The sequence below is a fragment of the Sarcophilus harrisii genome, chromosome 3 (assembly GCF_902635505.1).
Source record: "Sarcophilus harrisii chromosome 3, mSarHar1.11, whole genome shotgun sequence".
NCBI lineage: Eukaryota > Metazoa > Chordata > Mammalia > Dasyuromorphia > Dasyuridae > Sarcophilus > Sarcophilus harrisii.
The window spans coordinates 496478399-496503327 of NC_045428.1; the positions used below are offsets into that span (position 1 = coordinate 496478399).

Genomic DNA, 24929 nt, shown 5'->3' on the forward strand with positions numbered 1-24929 from the left:
CCTTGAACTCAATGGGAATGGCATAAATTACGATAACTCAAGGAAGAGGTGGAGAGGATGGAAGACAAAAAGGGAAAAAAAAAAACTACCTACCTTCTGAAGGGGGCTCTCTTAGCCCCTCAGCTTTGATGATATGGACCTGGGATACAACCTGAGGGTAACCGAATATTCTATTCCACCACCAGTGTCGGGGCTGATCCAAGCACAATTCTCTGAAAGGAGGAGAAAAAACAGAAAATGAGAAGAGGGAATAGGAGGTGAAAAGGAGAGGGAAAAGATGAAGGAGAAAGGAATCAATTTGGAGGCTTAAGGGAAGGAAGGCAAACATAAACCAGGAGAGTAAAGGGGGGATAAAAAGAGAATTTAAATCCTTCCATGAAGAATTCTTCATTGGATAGCTCCATTCTTATATCACCTTTTGTGAATTACTGTACTTACCTACTGCTAGTCTTCCAGAAATAGGTATTTTATATCAATTGTAGTTTTGGCAGATATATACAGAGTACTCTAAAATTCTTAATGTAGTTTTAAGATTTAATATCATAAAACTGCACTAAGATTTTTGTGACATCATGGGAAATAATAGTAGCATTTATAGAAAAAAAAAACCTTTGTACTCTGTACATTCTGCAAAATACTTTATAAACAGTATCACATATAAGGCACAAAACAAACTAGAAAGGTAGATGCTATATATCCTCGTTTGACAGTTGTATAAACTGAGGCAAACAGGTTAAATGACTTGCCCAAGATCATGGAGCTAGTACATGTCTGATGCCAGATTAGTGTTTAGGTCTTCCTGATTCCAGGGTTAGCATTTGACCTAACTGTACTACCCAAATGTAAGCTTCATTTTCTTGATCAGTCATCCCTACTTCCCATGTGATATCTGTAAAATGAGGGATTTAGGCTAGATAATTTCATTGGTTCCTTCCAATTCTAAATTCTATTATACAGTCTATGGAGTGTTTGATAAAGTAGAAAATAAATTACACAGGAAAAAAAGGCCTGCTCATTATAACAGAAAGCAATTTGGCAGAAATTAGGTTTAGACAAATGTCTTAGATCCCATAATACATTCTAAATGGAAATGCAACCTTAATATTAAAAAGCAGACTATAATTAAAATTATTTAAAATCATTATTAAAATTAAAATCATTTTTTAAATTATTTTTTTCATATACCTCATATAGCTATGGGTAGGAGATATATTGTTAATCAAAAAGAGACGAATCAACCCCCAAAGGTAAAATAGATAACTCTGATTATATGAAATTGAAAAAATTCCGCACAGACAACATTAAAATATCAAAGATAAAAAAGAAAGCAGTAGAATGAGTGAAAAATCTTTGCATCAAATTTCTTTGATATGGTTTTGGTATCCAAAATATAAAGACAATAATAATAATTTTGTATACATATACATAGCCATATATTTCAGTAGATAAGTAATCAAAGGATATGAGCACATTTCTCAAAAGAACTTTATTCACAACCACATGAAAAGCTTCTATAAATAGTAATAAGAAATTCAAATTTTAAATAATGTGAGATTTACCTCACACCTTGGGCAAGTTGGCATAAATGTCAAAAAATTACAATGCTAATACTTTGCTTTTGAACCTTTTCAATAATCTATCGTGATTTTTTTCTCTTTCAAAAAAATATTTGTCAGTGCAATGGCTTTCTAGGAGAGAGAGAATGAGGGAGGGACACTTGAAATAACTATGGTGATGTAAGAAACTGAAAATATAAACAAAAATTTATTTTAAAAAATAGTGCATTGGAGAGATCCCTCTGCATCCAGAAGCAGGACTATGGGACTGAATGTGGATTACAACATAATATTTTCAATTTTTTTGTTGTTGTTTGCTTGCTTTTTGTTTTCCTTCTCATTTTTTTCTCTTTTTGATCTGATTTTTCTCATGAGGCCTGATAAATGTGTAAATATGTATAGAATAATTACATATATTTAATATATATTGTATCACTTGTTGTCTAGGGGTGGGAGTAGGGGGAAGAAAAAATTTGGAACACAAGGTTTTGCATATATTTTGAAAATAAAAAACTTATTTGAAAAAAATTTAAGTCCATTTTGGGGGAAGTTGTAGAATGATAGGCATACTAATACATCATTGGTGGAGCTGTGAAATGACACAAATGTTTTGTAAAGAAATTTGATATAAAGTGACAAAAATGTTCATAATCTTTGAATTGTAAACTCTATTACTGTACTTGAACCCTAGCGAAGCCAATGACAAGAAGAAAGTCACCATAAATATTAGATATTGATAACTACTTTTTGTGTTAGTAAAAAGTTGGAGACATTAGATATATATTGTTAAGGAATAGTTAAATAAATCGTGCTATGTGGATGTTCATTTATTCAAGAAACATTAAGTGCCTACTACGTGCCAGGCACTGTGCAGAGTGCTGAGGTTACAAAAAGAGGCAAAAGACAGTCCCTACTCGCAAGGAACTTACAATCTAATAGGAAATGCAACATGCAAACAAACAAAATAATCTAGGTATAAGAAAAAATAATGAAAAGAAGGAAAAAACTAGAATTAAGAAGAGTTGGTTTCCTGTAAATAGTGGGATTTTATTTGAACTTAAAGGAAACAAAGGAAATCAGTAGTTGAAGTGGAAGAAGTAGAACATTCCAGGTATGGGAGACAGAAAAAATGCTGTGGGCTAAGAAATGGAATATTTTGTGGATAAGCCAGGAAGCCAATGTGACTACACAGAAGATTATGTACAGGGGAACATATAATATAATGGAAAGGTAGGAGGGGGCTGAATTATGAAGGGCTTTGCATGTAATGAATATTACTGTGCTGCAAGAAAATGTGTATGATGAATAGAAAAGCATAACAAGTTCTCCATGAACTAAAGCAGAGCAAAGTAAGCTGAACCAAGAAAACAATATAAATAAGATTACAGCCCCAGGTCTACCATTATCTCATTTTGTGACCCAGGGAAAATACTTTTCTTTTCTCTGGGACTTGACTTCCTGATCCATAAAACGGGAATTATTACCTTTCCTATTGCATTTACTAAATAAGACATTTTGGACAAAGTTAAAACTTATACATTGTACTCAATCTATGATAATTGGATAACCGGGAGTTACTGGGCAGGGAATAAATCAAGTTCTATTCTTCCTAATTCTCCCCTTATCCACTTCCCTTTTCCCCCAACTCCAAGAACTTACTGGCAGGAGGCACGCACATCTGTGAAAATCCTGAGGAGGAATTCACTTGTCTGGCCTGGTTCAAAGGTGGTGGGGATGATGACGTATCGACCTTCTTTCTGTTCAGTCCTCAGGAAGACACTGCGTGAATTGATATAGATGGAACCAGCTGCCCTTTCCTGTATAGTATGCATGCGGTACTTTCGGTTCGACTCGACCTGTAGAGACAATTGTGTGTGAAACTCTTTCCAACTCCCAGATCTCCCCACATGCTAATTTGTCCACATCATCAACTTCTGCTCCTACATTCCTCCCTGAGGTGGCCTAATAGAATAGAATTTGGATTTTTATTTATTTGGAGATCTTAGGATCCTACAACTTTCTAACTGGTAGTACCCATGACTACCTTCAGCCATAGAACGCCCCACCCCTATATCTCAGCATTACTCCACTCTAGCACCATAGTTGTTGCAGGTATCTTCCTTCTGATCCGATTCAACCCTGTTATTCAAAACAACCAAACAGCCTTAACCATCATACTCTGCTTAGAGAGTATCAAAACCTTATTCACCGCTATCTGTGCTATCACACAAAATGATATCAAAAAAATCGTAGCCTTTTCCACATCCACTCAACTTGTTCTAATATCAAAAGTAACAATTTTTTTAGAATGTACGAGCTGAAAGCAACTGCAAAAATAGAATATCTAAACTAAGATAGGCCTTTTAAACATGGAATATGAAATTCCTTACAACCAAAGGAATGCTGGTAAATATTTTAACAACCATTTCTCTGGGGGAAGGTGAGTAAAGAGAAAGAAAGTATATGAATAACCCACTTTTAAGTTTAATTTAATTGTTTAATCTGCATTATTAAGATTTTTCTCTATTATTTTCTTAAGTCTAGACAATCAACAAAATAGTCAAGCCCTGATTTGCAGTTTGCTGATTTTTGAGGTGTAAATACTCCCCTTAAATTTCCTAACTCAATAGAGTCACTATGAACTAGCCCCAGTACACCCCTGTTTACAATATCAAGGATGAGGACTGGGAAGGACTATTTGAACACAGAATACAATATGTCAGAGATGGAAAGGATTTTAGAAATAGAACATTTGATGTAAAAGGGAATTTAACCCTCCAAAGATCCAAGCTGGAAGGGGCTTCAGAAGGCATCTGACAGATGAGGGAAAAAAAGGCCAGATGGATAGAACATGACACAAGTTTATGCTATGCTTCCTGATTCCTAGTTCAGGGATCCTGTTCTGATACATTAATTTACCTACACCATGACTCAAGGGTTTTTTTGTTGGATGATAAAGATCAGAAGGGATGGCTATAAGAGATACAACTCAAGGAAAACCAATAGGATTTGGTAATTGACTGGATGGAAGGAGTAAGAGATAGGAAATATTTGAAGGTGAGAAAAATATAACAAATCACATTTATATAAAGCTATTTATGTTTAGCAATATGTTTTCCCCACAACAAATCTGTAAGGAAGGCAGGTAGGGCAGTGACTGCTCTCTTACAGATGAGGAAATTGCACTTGCTGAAGGCTAAGTAATTAGGCCAGAGGTTCTTAACTTAGGGTGTTTGAGCTTTGTTTCTTAAAAAACATTTTAGTAATTATTGTTTGTTTTTTTGAAGGGTCTTTCTTTGTCTACTCATCACTTAGCACAGTGTTTGGCACCTAAGAAGTGCTACATATATGCTAGTTATTATTGTTGTGATTATTCAAATTTATTAAGCACCTACAAGGCAACTGGCAGTACACTAAATGCTATAATAAGGGTTATTTAAATGTTATTATTTTTATATATTAGAAATTATTAAGTACCCATAAGATACTAAATAACTGTACTAAATGCTAAATAATAGTAAGTGCTATATAAATGATACTTGTCATTATCACAATTTATTAAGCACCCACAATGTACCAAGCACTATACTAAGCATTTTATTATTAGTTCCTTTGTCCTCACAACAATCCTGAGAAGTAAGTGCTATTATTATCATCCCCATTTTACAGAGGAGGAAACTGAGGTACAAAGCTAAGTGACTTGCGCAGAGTCATATACCTAGTGTCTAAAGCCACATTTGCACCCAAGGCTTCCTGACTTTAGGCCCCCATGTTCTATTCAATGCACTTCCTGGCTATGTAGTCTATGCATTTAAAGCCGTGTATTTGAGAAGGGTTACATGTATTTCACCAGACTGACTATCAAAGTAGGCAATTACACAAGAAAGGGAAAGAGTCTCTGGATATCTAACCTGTGGTCATGCTATCAGATGGCTACGGTTCTGAGTGACTGAGAGGTTTGTGGTGCCCTCAATATAAATAAGGAGACTTGGAAAAGATGCAAGTTTGGGGGGAGTGGGAAGGTGAGGAGATAGGAGCAACAGTAGGAAAAAAATCATCCTTGGAGTGATAATATGGTCAAGCTAAGCAAAGTGTTTAATGTTCATTATCTCACTGATCCTCACAATGATACTGGGAAGGCATGATACAGATTGTACAGGCTGTCCCAAAAGTCTTAGTGCAGATTGGAATGAAAATCACACTAAGAATTTGGGAACAACCTTATGTTATATTCCTTTTACAAATGAAGACAATAAAGGTTGGATTGCATAGCTAAGAAAGGCTGTATAAAAAATACAGGAGACTTGGTTTCTGGGTAATCATTTTATTAATTATGGCTAGCGAATATTTAATAAAAAGACTGATCATTTGGCTATCTCTCTTGTACCAAAAATGGATCATGGCAGTCTATTGACACTTGCATGCCCTTCAAAAAATGGATGTTCAGTGGGCTCCCTTTCTCCAATTCACCTACCTAGACTAAAATCTCTTTACCTTTTTATCAGATCTAAACTTTCCCAGTTGGGTGGGGACTGAACAAGATTGAGGAGAAAGTTAATTCAATCTTACCATTTCTTCAGGGGCTATTTGACCTAGTAGAGAATGAGGAAGGGAAAAAATCTTGGTTCTCCCTTATAGTAAATGGTTATTAATATAAGATAAAAATAATAATTTTACTTAGTTGCTTGCAGAATTTGAACACAGGTCTTTATTGAGTCCATGGGCAGTGATGTATATACTGCCTAATATGTACTAATAATGATGATGATGACATCTATATAGCACTTTAAGATCTTTAAAGGTCTTACTGACATCTCATTTGATCTTTACAACAACCCTGAGAAGGAGGTAGTAAAAGCATTCTCTCTCATTTTATAGATAAGAAAAATTGAGGCACTGAGAGATAAAATATGTCTTGCCAGATCTTCTTGTTCTAAGCCAGGTTTCCATTTCACCACCCTGAGACAATCAGATGAGAAGTCATCAAAAGCAGCTTGACTTGTTAGACCAAAAGACAAGAGGTAGAAATCCCTAAAGACAGACCCACACTTGGCTATGAGTTCTGGGAAACATGGATCTTCTTGTTCTAAGCCAGGTTTCCATTTCACCACCCTGAGACAATCAGATGAGAAGTCATCAAAAGCAGCTTGACTTGTTAGATCAAAAGACAAGAGGTAGAAATCCCTAAAGACAGACCCACACTTGGCTATGAGTTCTGGGAAACATGGGAACAGCAAGACCTTGTGCTTGCATGAGATTTTCTCCCCCAGCCTCCAGGGTAGAGCTCAGTCCCAGGAGCATCCTGATGCTCAGGGCTCAGAAACTTGCATCTCACCAATTTCCTTGGGGAAGACCAGGAAATTATCATGGAAGTTGCTGTCAAAGCATTTCACAAAGGAGATAGCTGCCAGCTGACAAACCTCTGCTACAGAGAAATAGGGCCTCATTCTTATGATCACAAGATTCAGAGAAGGAAGACATTAGAGCTTATATAGTTCAGCCTGCTCATTTTACAAAGGAAGAAACTGAAGACCAGAGAAGTGAAGTTAATATCGCCCAAGATCACACAGTCAGTCAGTTCCATGGCATGGACTTAAACCTGGATCCTCAGAACCCAAATTCTGTGCTCTTACCATTCAAGCCAGCTCAATGCAAACCTAGAAATAAGCCATGGTGGGCACCCCAATAGCCAGGAGTGAGCTGGCATCCCATTCTATGGGATTTAAGCACAGCTCAACAGCCTGAACTTCAGACTGCCCCTGGTCACCATTTCACCTTCACTAAAAATCTTTATTCATAGGTGAAAGGGGAGCCATCCCACTAGGAGAACAGGGTCTGCCTCTGGAGCCCCTGATTACCTTGTAGATGTCAAAGCCAATGGCCAGGTTCTCAGCTTTGCCCTGTCTGCGTGTGGTCCGCTTTGTTTTCTGCTGCAGACAAATAAGCACTTCATCCCCTGGTTTCTTCACGTTGAATACATACTGGGGATAAAGGGAAGACAAACAGGACTTCAGGATCATGGGGAAAGTAGCAGAGCACTTAATAGCTAGCACCACAGAGATCATCTAGTCCAACTTTAAGAAGGGAAGTGACTTCACTGGGGTATTAACAGAGCCAGGGTTCAATGGGCCATCACATTCTGAATTCAAGTTTTTTCCCACCATTTTAGTGTCAAAATCATATTATCTGAGGACCCAAAATGGTATTTCTAGAAGGACAAATAGTAAATAGGTAATGATAATAGTAATAATAATAGCTCAGCACCAGATCTGTGATTTCATTAATGTACCAAAATCCCAGATTAGAAAACCCCATCCACTAATATCAGTTATTACCTTGTCTGTAACTTACACTCTTAGAGAACTGGCCAGAACATCTGATTAGAATCATGCAGAAATGATGATGATGATGATGGCAACAATGACAGTAACTGATATTTAACAGCCCTTAAGAAGTTTGCAAGCAATTTCCAAACATCATTTCATTTGAGTCTCATAACAACCTTGTAAGGTAGGTGCAATTATGAGGAAGTTGAGACTGAGGGACCACAAGGAGTTTGTCCATAGTCAGACAGTTGGAAAGGTAAAGTGAGAAATGTCCTGATACAGTAGTTCATAGATTCTTAAAATATGGGAGCTGTAAAGCACCTTAAAAACTACAAAACTCCAATCTCCTTGTTCCAGTACTCAGGCAGAAAGTAGATGACCATTTATCAGGTACCTTATAGTAGCAGTTCCTGTTTAGAGTTCAGTCTGTGATTCCATAAAGGAGATATATCTCTTGAGATGGGGGAGGAGGTTTGGAGGAAGAGAGGGAAGAGAAGGGAGAAGGAGAGAGGGCGGGAGAAAGAGAGAGGGGGAGGAGAGAGGGAGGGAAGGAGAGAAGTGAGAAAGATGAAGAGAAAAAAGATATAGAGACAAAAGAGATAGGGGAGAGACAGAGAAACAGAATGAAGGGGAGAGAGATGCAGAAAGATAGAAATGGAGGAAGAAGGAGAGAGAGAAAAATATGAGAACATAAGAGTATGTGAGTTCCAGAGTAGTAGGGAAGAGTATACAGAAGGGTTTCAGTATGATAGAGTTAGGAAATTCAAAGTTGGTGGAGAGAAGTGGCTTGTGTAGCAAGAACTGAGCTGTAGGTGTTAAATTATAATCAGAATGATATCTACTAGCTCCACCCTCATTTTATAGACAATAATGAATACCCTCCAGGGATTTTGTCATCTTATACCCCCCATCAGGAAAAGAAGATAATCCTGGTGTCATAAAGAAGGGATGTCATACTACAAATTGACCTAGAAAACCACAAAAATATAGCACAACACAGATATTTTAATTTATTTATTTTGTTGAACATTTCCTAATTACATTTAAATCTCGTTCAGCCCTCACCATGGAACCAGGAAGTAGACCTATCTATCTACAAAGCTGAAAAGGTTTTAAGTATTAGTATGATGGATGGTTATTGTCCAGGAAAGAGCCTACATTAGTTTAAAGTAGCATTTCGCCAAATTGATCTGCAGAAGGACATATTTGGGGACTATAGTAATTATCAACAATAATCTATAAAATTATAAAAAGACATTATTGTTTGTGGAGTGTTTCAATTTATGAAATTAGATTCCTCAAGTCCTAAAGGAAAGTAAGAGTCTTTTGGAATGCTGAGTATTTTCTTCACTAGAATCCTATGAGATGGATAGTGATAACTACTAGAATCCCCATTTTAGAGATGAAGAAGCAGGCCTGAGATGAGAAATCACATAGTCAATAAACACTAATGCTGGGACTTCTGACTCAAATATTCTGAATTCTTTGCACTTGGTCATGCTTCCTACATTTCACAAAGGAAACAAATAGACAGTTTGCCTAAGATCATACAGCAATTTAGATGATAATCATGGAATCTAAACTCAGATCTCTTCATTCTTCATTGAGTATTGCTTTATTGCTTATACCATGTTGCCTCTTTACCCTTTTTCTTGCCCTTCCCACCCCCTCTCTCAAGGTATAGTTTGGGGGGTATGATTTATATATATAGGGTATCCCAAAAATATGAGCTTAGAACTGCACTAGGTTCTAAGTGCACTAAGTCTGGGACATCCCATATATTTGGGACAGGAAATAAAGAGTGCTTGGAAAGGGAAGAGAGAGAATAGAGAGATAGTGGATCCTCACTCTTATCTCACCTGGGGATTCTGGAAGAAAGTCTCCTTGTGGTTGGTACAGCCCCCAGTGCGGTTCTTCAAAGGATTCTCATGATACTTCCACTCTCCTTTGATCTTCGCCTCCTCCCAGGTTTTGTGGATGCTCAGGTAGGATGTGTTGATGATGAGACACTTGATCAGGTCCGTGAAATTTCTGCAGAGGTCTTCAAATGTCATCCTGGGCAATGAGTTTAGAGTGAGAGATGTGGCTGCCAGCATGCCCAAGAAGGAAAGTGAAACACCCAATCTGGAAAGATTCTTTTAGTCCCATTGGCATTAAAACCAGGGATTTAATGGAATATGGGAGAAGGAACTCCAGTCTGAGATTCATGAGGATACCAGTTCTGGTAATCCTAGTGCTATCAGGGTGGAACTTAGGATAAATCACTTTCCTTGCCTGGGTCTCAGTTTTTTGAGTTACTTATAAGGAGAGAAAAAACTGAGAGAAAAGAAAACCTCAGTCATTGCCCAGGTTGTCACTCATGCCTTCCTAAAGCATACTTCTTGCTCACATCTCTTGGGAATCCCAGATTTTCCTTCAAAACCCAATTGAAGAACCATCTCCTCCCTGAGACCTCTTCTGATCTCTGCAGACATTAGGATCTCTCCCACCATTCCCATCATCGAATGACTCTGTATTTTCTTTATATACATTCTCTATCTATTGATATCTAGCTATATATTTACATATCTATTTATATTATAATATCTATATATATTTATATTTCTGGTCTAATAGAATGGAAATTCTTTGAGGTCAAGACATGTTTTGTTTTTATCTCTATATTCCCAGAATCTATCTAGCAGGTTGCCTAGCACAGTGCCAGACATAGAGCATGTACTTAATGTTTATTGACTAATTTATTGATTGATTGACTGTTTATTGACTAATTATGTGGTATATGGCCTTGGAGTCAGGAAACAGATTTCGATGTAGCTTTGCCACTTATAAGTTGGGTGACCTTGAATAAGGAAGGCCTTGCTCAAATGAGGACAGTACCTTCCCTGAGGGAATCAATCAACCTAACCATGAATAAGCTGTCGCCAGGCAGGCATTGTGCTAAGCAGTCCTAGGGATACAAAGAAAGGTAATATATGCAAAGTGCTTTATATAAATTTCAAAGTGCTTCAGAAATGGAGATGCTGTTGTAATTATAACTTAATGGATGTGGAAACATCCAAGAAAAGTTTTATGAGTAGAAAGATAATTATCCTCTTGAGGGAGGCCTCCCATTTATCTAGCACTTGAAATACATGAATACCTCGATAGAGAAACTCCGTCATAGAGAAGGGAAGGGACTCCTGGAAGTTCATACAATGAGCTTATGGAAGACACAGATCTACAAGTGAGGTCTTTTCTGATCTCCCCCCTCCCATTCCATGGTGTTTCCAGTATCCAGGGTCATCTTGACTTTCTATGACTCACATGGCCTTAGATAAGTCTCTCCCTGTGCTCAGATCTCAACATCAAAGACTCTCCTGGACTCCACTCCCTCACCCCTTCTCCAGCCATGTCTCCCTATGCATGAGACTTACCAGAATTCTCCATCATCCTTCACGGTCACACCCAGCTTCTCCCGCTCGCTTTTGCTTACTTTCTGCCATTCCTCTGAACTGTGGGATATGGAGGAAATAGGGATGGGATGGAGAAAATCAATTAGAGAGACAATAGATTTCACACCCCTCAAATTACCTGATCAGACATTGTTGGGTATTGCCCTCACCTGTGTGTGTCCTCTCCCTTTGCTAGATTATCAGCTCTACCAGGGGGAAACGCTGATGCCCTACCTCAATTTAGATACACTCTAGCTCTTAGCACAGGCTCTGCATACTGCTGGCACTTATAGATAATGGATGCATGAGTGAATGAATTATATACGACAAAAGATGATGAGTTCTTTGGCTTTGTTGTTTTAACTGGACCTAAGATTTCATTGATAGAGAGTGCTCCAGAGAGGAAATTCTACCAGTGTAGAAGAGTATATTATATACTCTTCAACTGACAGTCAAGTCAATAAGCATCTGTTAAAGTCAATAAGCTTTTATTAAGCACTTACTATGTGCCAGCATTGTGTTAAGTGCAGAGGCAACAAAGATGGGTTAAAAAAAATCACTGCTCTTGAGAAATTCATAGTCTGATAGTGGAGACAACAGGTAAATAACCATATACACACAGGAGTGTGCTGTAATCAACTTAAACCCAGCTGAGAAAGCTGATTGTTAAATTTTCAGCATAATATTTACACCTCTGAAATTTGCTATCAAGGCCTGATTTATTTTTGCTGTTTTGTTAAAATTATTGTTGAGATTTTAAAGAGTGATGGAGAAAACATTGATAATGCAGATTAGACTTAAAAGAATGTGTGTAAATTCTCCCCCCAAGAGCTAGTTGCAAACATTTCCCAGCACTTCCCTGTACAGAGCCTCTCATAACAGGAACAGTAAAGATCAATTACATAGATGGGGTGTCAAGGCAACAGTGTATACAGTAGTAAAAGCAGTATCTGGTACAAATCAGTCTTGCATAATACCACCTGTCTCCTGAGGTAAGATGAGTAATCATTTATTCTATGCAAGCCAAGGAAAACATTAGCCTAATTATTTTATCTATTACCATGACCACTGTTGCAAAGAAGATAGACTTAATAATCTAAAACCATAAATTTTAGGAGTGTAGAACCTCAGAATTTTAGACTTAGAATTACATTTAAATTTAATTTCATTAAATTTGGCTTGACTTTTTCCTTTATTACCAGAGAGGATTCTATGTATATTTGGTGTTTTTATTGGAAAGAACTATTAAAAAACAAACAAAAAAAAATCGATAAGATATTTTTAAATTATAAGATCTTAAAAGAGCATATTTAATGATAGAATATTATAAATCTATATCATTCTGCAATTCTAGAACATCAGTATATAGTTTTAGAATCACAGCATCTTAAAAATTCTAAATTTGATAGAATTTTGGCATCACAGAACCTAGAATCATAGAACTGTAGAACTTTAGAATCATAGAATTTCAATACTAGAAGAAACTTCAGAGATCATTTGATCTAAATTCTACCTTTAACATGAATTCACTTGAACCATGTGGTAAGCTGATATGAGCTGGTAGATATAAAAACACATCTGCAAGGCTGAATTAAAAGGGAGGCCATTTTAGGTGTAGAAATTTTAAGAACTTTGAAGGCAAGATCGTTTTTGATTTCTTTATTATCTCTCACACAAATAGACAGACAGACAGACACACACACACACACGCGCATTTTTTTGTTGTTGGTCCTTCATTCTCGAAGAGGATCATGACATCAGAGAGGTGAATTAGATTTAAATGAGGAAGCATTGTGCAAGGTTAAGTGCTTTATTCTCCCTTCCAGAGTCATCTGGGTCCAGTGGCAAGATATATATTAGGTGAGTGGAGATGGTCCTGGATGCAATGAGAGACTTTGGTCTTTTAAAGAATCAATTTGACTGAGACCATATCCATTCAGTTAAAGCTAAATGGCAATTGAGGCAATAAATCTCTTATTTCACCTGGTCAAAAAAAAAAAAAAAACAACAAACCTAAATAAATAAATCTGGGAAGGGAAGACTCTGAGGGTTTCTAGCCAAAGCAGAAATGACTGCTATTTACATTCAATATGAGTCAATCAGGACTCAAACAATGACCAAGTGGAGCTTGGCTGGGGACCTATTGGTGGTCAATCAATGACTCATTGATAGATACATATGTGTATATGATATAACATATATGTAACCAAATGTATACATGTATGTATTTATATGTATGTATAAATTCATATTTGCTACAGGTGTATGAATGACTGAAGCATTCATTCATTAAGCCATTCTTCTTACTGTCCCACTGTAGAACTGGCTCTTTCCTACCTTCATGTTTTTGTTCATTTAATTTTGCCACACTGGAATGTTCTGTACTTTTCTCTCTTACCTTCCTTCTCTCTTCTCTCTTACCTAAATTCTCTCTTACCTTCTCTCTTACCTAAATTCAAACAATCAGTCAACATTTATTAAGAACCAACTATGTGCCAGGTATTGTGTTAAGCCCTGGAGATACCAAAAAAGGGAAAAGACAGTCCCTGCTTAACCTTTTAGGGCAGTCTTGTTTAAATCTTCCCCTTCACTCAGCCAGATCTAATCTCTTTCTCAAGTTCTACCTTTTCCATGAAGTTTTTCCTGATCTACTCCTTCCAGAGTAATTACTTCTGAAGCCATCAAACATTCACTATGTGGTCTCATGTGTAATCCTAATCCTCTGTGTAAACTTAGTTTTATTTTGCACATGTATAGTTCTATGTATTAATATTTGCAGTTTTCTTTAAATCTTAAGCTGCTAAAAAGTTTGAAAAAGTAAGCCTCAGTTTCTTCTTCATAAAATAAGAAAGTTGGATTAGAAGGTCCTTTCTGAGGTAGCTAGGTAACATACTGGATAGAATACTGAACCTACCTATACTCAGGAGAAGCTCCATTCAAATCTGGCCTCAGAAACTTCCTAGCTATATGACACTGAGTAAGTCCCTTAATTCTGTTTGCCTCAGTTTCCTCATCTATAAAGCGAGCTGGAGAAGGAATGGCAAGCCATTCCAGGGTCTTTGCCAAGAAAATCCCAGACGGGATCATGGTGAATCAGTCATGACTGAAAAACAACTAAATAAAAACAAGGTCCTTCTCAGTTTTCCCATGTTCCATGTTTCAACCCTATGTTCCAAAGTCACTTCTTTTTTCTAACATTCATATTCTAAGATCCTTTCCAGCTCTGACATTCCATGGTTGATGTGGTTCACACCCTTCAGCTTCTAACATTCTGAGTGCTGTGATCTCTCTCTCCCTGGTCTGTGGGTCCAACAGTATATAGGCTTGCTATGTGGTTGAACATCACATAGTTTATTCATTTACTCATCCAAGTAAATGTACTGGAAAGAACACTTGTATCTAAAGAAAGCTATCTAGGCTCAAGTCTAAGCTCCGCAAGTTACTAGGCATGTGGAGTTGGTCTCTGAGCCTCACTGGTAATATTGGAATAATCATTGTTCTTCTCCACCTCACAAGGACAATGTGAAAAAGTGAAATGTATATCTTTAGACATTATTTAACATCATCATTCATTCATTCAATCAACCAATAAATATTTCCTGAGTATTTAATGAATATACTGCCATCTTCAAAAAGAAGATAGAACAAAAATATCTATTTATTTGAACAGCCCCATTCCAAAACCTCAGGTCAGACTGACATTGATATACATCTTACACAAATAACTAATTTCCAAAACAAAATCAAAGCAGAAGGGTAATTTATACAACATAATTGTCTATGTTATTTATCAAATATTTATCAAATCTCATTAAAAGATTTTCCCCTACAGCTATAGTATAATCTAACACTTGCATTTTATTAAATGACAATCACCTTAAAATAACCCTTTTTTTAAAAGTCTAAAATTTTAAAAACTTAACTGTTTTGTAGAAAGGGATCAAGTTAGGGCCAAGATGAAGGTCATGGCTCTTGAGATCAATCAGAGTCAAGACTCATTGTAAATTCAAAGCTTATTCTAGGATTAGGACTCAATTCTAGGGTTAGGATCAAGGAGCTGATGCTGGTCTGTCCTTTAGCCTAATAAACACCAACTTAGGATCATGGTCAAACTGGCCCCAATCTAGACTGTGTACATGGCTTAAAAGTATTTAGAGAAATCCTCCAATTTCTTTCTTCCAACAAAAACAACAGTGCCTGACCTCAGAAAAGTGCTCTTCCATTTCTGGGGTTAATCACTGCCCTTAACCAATGTCAAGGACTCACGTGTCACTCCAGGGACCATTCCATTCCTTCTCCCCCCAAGGATTTCGCAACCGGATCATATCTAGCTTCTCTGACTTGAAATAGGCCATCAGGCCATGGCCCAGACGAATCTTTCTCACATCCGTAATGGCGTAGGCATGACCCTTCACCAGTCCACAATCCAGCCGGGTCTCCATGTCAGATTCTGTCATTGCCTAAATGACATGGAAAGTATCAGAAGGAAGGGAGAAATCATCAGGAGGGCAAACCATTCTCTCCCTTCAACCACCAAAGATGAGGGGGTGGAGGAAGTCCTAAATTTGGAGTCAAGTCTCCTGGAATTGAATCTAGGTTCCATTACTTACTATGGACTGTTATTTTGGGCAAGTCATTTTCTCTCTGAACCTCAGTTTACCCATTTGTAATATTAGAAGGTTGGACTAGATGACCCCTACTTACTTTTAGCTCTGATGCCTATAATATCCCTCAGTAATGTCTTGAGCAAAAAATAACAATTGATACTTGGATCCCTCTTTAAGGCTTTCAAAGGCTTTTCATTATCTTATATGATCCTCATACAAGTTTTATGAAATAGTACTACAGATATTATTCTCATTTTACAGATAAAAATACTGAGGATCAAAGAGAGGAAGAAATTTCTTCCCCAAGTTCACACAACTAGTAAATGAAAGAGTTGAGATCATACATCATAAACTCCTCATGAAAAACTATGTGGAAGCTATCCCTGGCAGACACTGACTCAGGCCTTAAGGGGTTAGTGGTAGGTTCAGAATTCAGGCCTGGAGTCTGTTTTGGCCCAAGTCCTCTCACCTTAATAGATGCACTGATGAGCCCCCCACGTGAGTGGACCTTCAATACTCGCTCAAATAGCTGGTTCCGCAACGTTTCATCATTGGCATAATCCTCAATTGTCAGATCAATGGGCTCTGTGATACCCCCTGTGAAATCTACTAGGGCATCTGCAGTATTGCCTCCATCTAAAGCTTCATAACATCCTACCAACCTAATAGGGAGACAGGAAATAAGGAGAGAAAGAGCTATGGTCATTATTTACAAGGTCTATAAAGTGTGGATCCTTAGTTTTATCATGTTTTACTCTCCTCATCTATAAAATAGGGATGTTAATCCCAGCTTCTCTTTCTTGCAGATTTGTTGTGAGAATCCACTGAAATCTCACCAAGGCAGAGAGACAGGAAAGTCATTTAACCTCTCCAGGATTCCAGGTGACTCTTTAAGACTATTAAGCTGTAGATGAGTTATTGATCTGCCTCTCGGAGGGAGAGAAGGAGGAAGGAAGAATGGAAAGAAGGAAGTGGAGAGGAAGGGAAAAAGGGAGGTAGGGAATGAAGGAGAAAGGAGGAAGGAAAGAAAATGAGGGGGAAGGAGTGAGAGAGGGAGGAAGGAAGGGAAGAAGGAAAGAAGAAAGGAAGGGAAGAAGGGAGGGAAGAAGGAAGGGAAAAAGGGTGTGAAGGAGGGAAGGGAGGAAGGAAAGAAGGAGGGAGAGAGAAACATTGGACAAATGGACAAAGTGGGACATGTCTAGAGGAAGATGTCTAGGGGATAGGGAGGGGAGACCACATCCACCATCAGTGGGATGAAAGCACTAGGTTCTCTCAGAAAAGTCTCTGATCCAGGGGTGATGGTGCGCATCTCTAATGTCTGCTCTCAGAAGCCGAGGTTAGGGGAGTAGATTTTCATTTCAATGGAGGAAACGGAATGTAATGAAAAGAATACTGGATTCTGAGTGAAAATTTGGATTGGATTTTAAATTTCTGACTTCTTAACTATGTGACTTATCTTAACTATGTGACAATGCACTAATGTATTGGGACCCAAATCCCTCTTCCCTGCTACAATGATCCCTTGCCCACCCCCATTCCCTACAGCTGCCCCAGCACAAGGGAACATACTTGGCATAAGCCTTTTCAATCAGAGCACACCAAAATTCATTCTTAACATTTGAATGGCAGTAGATGAGCTGGTTATAGATCGTAGGCAGTCGGTCATCAATGACCACATCAACCCATTCTCCAAAGCGCCAAAAATGGAAATGGAACATGCCCGTATAGCTCGAAGGGTCTTCAGGGTTCCATTCCTGCTCCTTCCAGTTGGGGATGACCTAGGGACAGACAAGAGACAATCCTCTTAGAAATAATCATTATAAAATAAAAATGTCTACAGAAGTTGGAAGTTTACAAAGAACTTTCTTCAACACAGTCCTAAAAGGAGCAAGATTGATTACCCATATAAATAACTTGTTCAAAGTCATGAAGTAAGTTAATGACAAAGGTAGGGTCCAAATTCAGGTCCTTTAACTCCATGAGAGGAAGGTTATAAGGAGGCAGATTTCAGCAGATTTCAGCCCTTAACAAAGAAGGGAATGAATTGCATAATCAGGCAGTGAATCTCCCATAATTGTTAGTCCAATCCAATCTAACACGCATTTCTTAAGTGTTCATCATGTCCAAGACATTGTGCTAAGTGCTGAGAATACAAAGACAACAGAAAAAAAATCACTTCTCTCAAGGAGTTTACATTCTACTGGCAGAAGTCTTCAGGTAGATCCTGGATGACCTCTGACTGCAGATGACAGAGTGGACAAGACTGGCTGTTAAGGTAGGAATTAGACCAGATGATTCACCTTCCACCTCTCAGATTCTATGAATGGGACATACCTTGTATGTCAGAAGTTTGTATATTAGAGCTGCCATATTTGACCCCCAAAACTCCTCATGTAAAGTAAATCAGATTAAATGTAATTGGGAACTATTTAACAAAATAAATAAAAATACAATATAATATAATGTTAAGTTGAGATTTTCTAAGTCAATATGCAGCGTGGAAGGATCCATTTTTATTTCGGTTTGAAACCATTGGTACAACAGAAGACTCTGCTTCCTTTCCTCAAGCCTGGTACCTATGGTTTCAGGGAGGAGCTGGAATGACTGGGAGGATAGCAATGGGAATCTGGGATATGACTATGCCAGAAGGGAAGGAACCCATTAAAAAGCCAATAGTAATCTTGTCTACCAGTCTATGTGCACAGCAATCCATGATACAGTAGAAAGAGTGTGAAATTTGAGGTCAAAGAACTTGGTTTGAATCCTGGTTCCAGAACTTACTGTGTGACACTGGGCTAATAACCCAACTTCTCTAGGTCTCAGGATCTTCAACTCTAAAACCAGATGGTTAGACTTACTATATGTTAGCCAGCTAGGTGGCTAGGTGCCTCACCTGGAATCAGGAAGATCCAAGTTCAAACCTGGCTTTAGACCCTCATTAGCTATATGATCCTGGGCAAGTCATTTAACCCTGTTTGCCTCCATTTCCCCATCTTTAAATATTAAATCTATGATCCGATGACCCTCCAGACAATCTCTCAAGACAAAGAGAGAAATTTCTTTAATTATGATAATAACAATCTAGGAGTAGCAAAAAATTGCAAAGTCAGTGTCTATAAATTAAGTAGCTAAGCAAACTCTTGTATGTGATTAAGTACTGCTGTGCGGAAAGAAATAATGGACACAATGAAACAGAGACTCATGGAAAGATTTACATGAGCTGATACAAAGTGAAGCAGACAAGAAAACAATACATGCAACAGGTTGCTAGGTGGCTCCAGAGTGCACAGGGCGCTGCACTTAGAATCAGGAGACTTGATTTTAAACTTGACCCCATTCTTTTACTATCTGTGTGATTCTGGGCAAGTCACTTACCCTGTTTGCCTCAATTTCCTTATCTGTAAAATAAGGATAATAATAATACCTATTTCCCAGGGTTTTTGTGAGGATCAAATAAAATAATATTTGTAAAGTACTTAGAATAGTGTCGGACACAGATTAAGTACTATATAAAAGCTCACACACACACACACACACACACACACACACACACCGACATATTATAATCACACAAAGCAAAAGAACACCAAATACAAAACAGTCAAAAAGAAATGTCATGAAATTACAAGAAATAAATGTGGCCAAAAAGATGCAAGAAGACCCACTCACCTCATTTCTCTGCTGGGATGGAGTCCACAAATATGGACTTCTATTTTTATTTTCATACTTTTTCACTGTATTAATGAATTTTGCTGATTTTTTTTCCTCTTTAGAAATATTTTTTGGTTATATGAGATATGAACGATATTGGGAGAAATGTTAGTGATGTCAATAAACAAATCAAAACCAGTTAATTTAAGAAAAATTACTATGATTGTACATGTATAAGTTATATCATATTGTTTACTGTCTTGGGAAAGGTAAGAGAGGGAAAGAAGAAGAAAAATTTGGAACTCAAAATCTTATTTTAAAAATGAATATTGATTACTTTAAAAAATAAAATATTACTTATCTAAAAAAAAGTAACTGTAATTGTAGAGAGTTGAGGAAGGACATGTGAGCTGAATCCTGCTTCGACTCATTACTGGTTATGTAAACAATGGAAAATGCCTTCATCTCCTCAGACCTCAGTCTTTTCCTCTGTAGAATGGGTATGAAAGGCAGTACAATGTTGTGGTAGATAGAGAAATGTCTTCTTAGACATTTTAGAGATGAAGCCATTCAGTCCCTGGGAAGGCAGATAACTTACTCTAAGTCACACAGGTAGTGAAGTAGCAGAATTGGGGGATAAACCCAAGTCCTCTGACTATGGCTTTAAGACTGTGCCATGGGCCCATCACTAGGCAGGAGTAGAGCAATGCTGTGGATGCAGGCCCTGACTCCAAATCCAGGGCTTTTCCCAATTGCCAGACAGCCTCAGAGTTACTGTCATTCTCTAGTTCTGAGACTTCCTTCAGGACCAGGTGAGGGTCATTAGTGGCTAACAAGGTTCTGCACAAAGCCTGGTGAGTAGCAGAGAAGCCGATTAATGAGTCCCCAGGGCATCGTGATGAGAGGGGTGAAGAGAGAGCCAGGGGAATTCTGCTTGTCCCAATTCTCACTTGGGCTCATGAATCTACCAAGACTCACCAAATCAGTACAGAGAAGATCCTAAGGGAAGAGGACTGGAGCTGTGGGGAGGCAGAAGAGAAGAGAATCCTGGCCAAGTTCTCCTCACCAGCTTATTGTTTCCCAGGGAGCTAAATGGTATAGTGGGTCCAGATTCAGAGGACCTGAGTTCAAATCTGACCTCAGATATTTTCTAGGAAGTCATTTTACCTCTGTTTAATTCAGTTTCCTCAACTGTGAAATCAGGATGATAATACTAATACCTAATTCCCAGGGTGGTTGTGAGGATCAAAGAAAATAATATTTGTAAAGGCCTTAGCACAGTGTCTGAAACATTGTAATAATCGTTGTTCAATCATTTCAGTCGTGTCCAACTCTGTCTCCATTTGGAGTTTTCTTGTCAAGATAACTGGCATGGTTTGCCATTTCCTTCTCTAGCTCATTTGACAGTTGAGGAAACTGAGGCAGCCGAGGTTATGTGATTTGTCCAGGGTAAATGTCTGAGGCCAAATTTAAATTTTTCCTGACTCCAGTTTGACACTCTATCCACTGTACCAACTAGCTGCCTGGCATATAATAGACACTACATAAATCTTAGTGATTTTATTATTACTATTAGACTTCTCAAAACTACATGGAGGTATCTTCAGGTTCCTTTGAGCTTCATGTACCTTCCCTTTAATCAAGATATAACCAGGAATATGCACTTAGAAGGAAGGAAATGCAATCACAAGAGGTAGTATTGGTGGGAGACAATGATGTGGAACGCTGCAGACACTATCAGACTTGTGAACTACAGGTTTTTGTTTAAACATTTTTTCATCTTTGTTATAGGGTAAAGCTCAAAGGAGAGTGTCATATTTGAAAATGATTGGGATATAAAAACAAAAAACAAAAAAAATCCCAAAAGGCATTGATAAACCTTTTTTTTAGGAGTACTGATTGGTGAATATGTATGTGTATGTGTGTGTGTATCTGTTTTTGTACTTGTATGTGTCTATGTGTGGTTATATGCATGTCTGTTTATTCATTCCTGTATATTTATGGGTCTGTGGTTATAAACTTGTTTGTGTATGTGTTAAAAGACAACATACTAGATATGCACGTATAGAATGTATGTAATAATAATACATCAAATATATCCAGGAACTGTTTTTGATTAGTGTGGGAACTACCATCCCCAATTCAAATAGAGACCCATCTGTAATTCAGTCATTGCAGAAAGGACAAAGTGACTAGCCCAGAGTCCCATACCTAGTATCCAAGGTTGGATGCAGACTCTAAATCTAGTCCTCCTACTAAGTCATGCTGTTTCTCCATATTCTATAGCAATACTGTACTTTAGACTTACAAAGTGTTTCCCTTACTAAACAACTGTGAGATATAAAGAATAAACATTTCCCCCCATTTTGCAGGTTTAGAAATTGGGATTCTGAGAGCCACTGACTTGTTAAGACACAGCCTGATGTAGTGGAAGGACATTGACTCTGAAGTCACAAGATCTAGATTCAAATCCTGCCTCTGATTTTATTCCCTGCATGACTTTGGGGAATGTTCCTTAACCTCTTTGAACTTTAGTTTCCTCCTTTGTAAAACAAAACAAAAAATGGATTAAATAGCCTTGAAAATCCCTTTTCAGCCCTAATTTGTGATTTCAATTGGGAAATATCTAGAATATCTAAATACAGATCTTCTAAATAAATCCACAGTGCTATCTACCATATCAAGCTGCCTTTTAGATAGGTATGAGTCTATGTGTTCATATAACAAACATTTATTTAGCACCAACTGTGCAGAGTCTCATGCAATGAGTGGGTAAAGATCTGAAGTTTGACACAATACTTCCCACCTTCACAGTTTAGTAGGAAAAGCACACGAACATAGAATCATGCTATAAATGTGAATAAAATCAGTGTATAAGAAGAGAGATAGTTTTATAAAATAATCTGAGAAAGAGCTCATTTTTAACTGGGGAAATCAGGAAAGACTTCATGAATGAAGTGACATATGATCTAACTCTGGGGGACTTTTGATAGGTGGAGATGTGAATGGAATGCATTTTAAGCCTATCTAAATCAATCAACCAACAGATTTATTAGGTGCCTACTATTTGCCCAGCATTGGCATAAAGAATAAAACAATCTCTATTTTTAAGGAGCTAAGGGAAGGATGAAATTAGGAAGGCTATGATAATCTAATTTGGATACAGACTACAAGCAGAGCTAGCTAGAGCTGAAAGGACAGACTGGATAGAGCAGTAAATGACAGATTAAGTAGACTACCCTTTGTTTAGGAGGCAATAAGCTATGGTTGATTTTATGAGCAAAAGATTAATAATAGAGTATGTCATATATATTTCTTTGTGTGGATGTCTATGTTGATAAGCATGTGTACAAATCACAAAAACATTAACTAGAATCATAAGATCAGTCATCTCAAGTACTATTAAGAATTTTTTTTTTCTAATTAGTTACTGAATCACAGGTTTCTCAGAATTGGGAGAGACCCCAGTGGTCTTTAGTTCAACTTGTACCTTAATAAAAATCCCCTTTATAACATATCTGACCAATTGGTCCATCTGGCAGTTACTTAAAAGAAAAAGAAGAAATCTACTTCCTTTACACCAATTATATTAAAGGTCTGGATCATCTTTCCCTTATTAAAAAAAATAGCAACAACAACTTAGAACTGTTTCCCTTTTGACCCAGAAACTCCATTGCAAAGCTTATACTTTGAAGAAATCTGAGAAAAATGTCTCATTACACCAAAATATTCAAAGATGAACATAAAAAACTGGCAAAATGATGGGATATATATTGTTTGGGAGAAGGGTTGAACAAATTATGTACTGGATCATGTAAGAAATGGCAAATATGACTTATTCAGAGAAAACTGGGAAGATTTGTATAAACTGATGCAAGCAGAAGCAGAATTATTTACACAATGATTGTAACACTGTAAAGGGAAAGAACTTTCAAATGAGAGCTAAACATTGTACACTGTATATAACAGGACTGAATCCATAGAAATGATGAGGAAACACAGTGAGTGTGGAAGTCTTTGACAATGAGCAGTTCAGTAATGACCCATCAAAATTCCAAAGAGTATCAATAATGAAACAGCCTGTTCATCTCCTGATAGGGAGAAGAAGGATTCAAAATGTGGACAAGAACAACATGAGATTTGTTTTGTCTGACTTATGAGTTTTTGTTCCAAATATTTTGTTTTTCTCCTTTTCCTTTTTCTTTGGGTGAGGGAGAAAAATTAGAAAAAAAATTAGCTAATCTTTATATGAGGCAATTGAGACTGTGTGACTTGCTCAGGATCACACAATTAGTAAATGTTAAGTGTCTGAGGCTGGATCTGAACTCAGGTCCTCCTGACTCCAGGAACAGAGCTCTGTCTACTGCATCATCTAGATGCCCCTAATTTTTAGTAAAATAAAAATTAAATGTTAAAAAATGAGTGGTATAGCATCTATGCATCCATGTGAGGAGGCACTTCCTACATTTCAGACACTGTGCTCATCCCCCTTCCAAAAGGGCCGTAGACTTTGTCCTTAAGATACTGGGCTTTTAGAAAAGAACTTTTTCCTTTATTGGGATCCTAAAATTCTAAGATTCTAGCAGTAGGATAGTTTGAGTATAAGATTCTCAGGTTCTCTCCAGCATCTTATGTCCTTAGTGGCATGTGTTTGGGGATCTAGCTTTCTCTATTCAGCATCTTAGTGAAATGGATATGCCCTTAAAATCTTGAATGTTCTTTAATTCTGGGCAAGAGGGAGTGAGAAGGACCCAGAAGCACAACTAAGGCTGATGCAATCCACAGGAAGAAGCTTTGGGGATTTCTGTTTACTCTGGCCTCAGAACCCAGACATGGCCAGATTCCAGAGCCTTCCCAGGCAAAAAACAAGAGAGTTTTCAGGTTGGGGTGCCCACCTTTGCCTGTTACCATGTTGGAGGGTGGGAGCAAGAAAAAGAAATATGGGTCAGTTCTCTTAGAGGAAGCCATACAATATGGGGGGGGGGTAGATCACTGGAGGATAGTAGTTGTATTCAAATTCCTACCTCTGCTGTTTTCTATCTATGAGAGTTTAAGAAAATCACTTAATCTATCTAGGCCTCAGTTTCTATGTCTGAAAAATAAGGGCAATAAGGGCAAACTAGATAGTGGTCCCTCCACCAGCCAGGATCCTTTCATTTCTAGAGTCTATAATTCCATGGGAAAAGGGTTCTGAACTTTGCACAGCAAAGGCAAATTCTAATACTATTTCCTTGTACTTGCCATGAGACCTTGAGCCAATCTATTGCCTTAACTGACTCTCAGTTTCATCTGCCATAAAATTAGAAGGAAGGACCAAATGACTACTAGAATCCCTTCTACACGGTCCATTTTGAAAAC

At 37.7% G+C, this 24929-nt stretch overlaps 1 protein-coding gene across 1 annotated transcript in view; it reads right to left on the bottom strand.

Moving 5' to 3' along the window:
- CAPN5 (calpain 5) overlaps positions 1–24929 on the bottom strand; it is a 145319-nt gene that overhangs the window by 11561 nt on the left and 108829 nt on the right. The window contains exons 4-11 of the mRNA XM_003764627.4: positions 17490–17698; positions 16390–16582; positions 15580–15773; positions 11296–11373; positions 9742–9937; positions 7415–7537; positions 3216–3412; positions 94–212 (exon numbers count right to left, since the gene is read on the bottom strand). Of these exons, the coding sequence (XP_003764675.1) occupies positions 94–212; positions 3216–3412; positions 7415–7537; positions 9742–9937; positions 11296–11373; positions 15580–15773; positions 16390–16582; positions 17490–17698 (1309 nt within the window). The remainder of the gene's footprint in view (positions 1–93; positions 213–3215; positions 3413–7414; positions 7538–9741; positions 9938–11295; positions 11374–15579; positions 15774–16389; positions 16583–17489; positions 17699–24929) is intronic.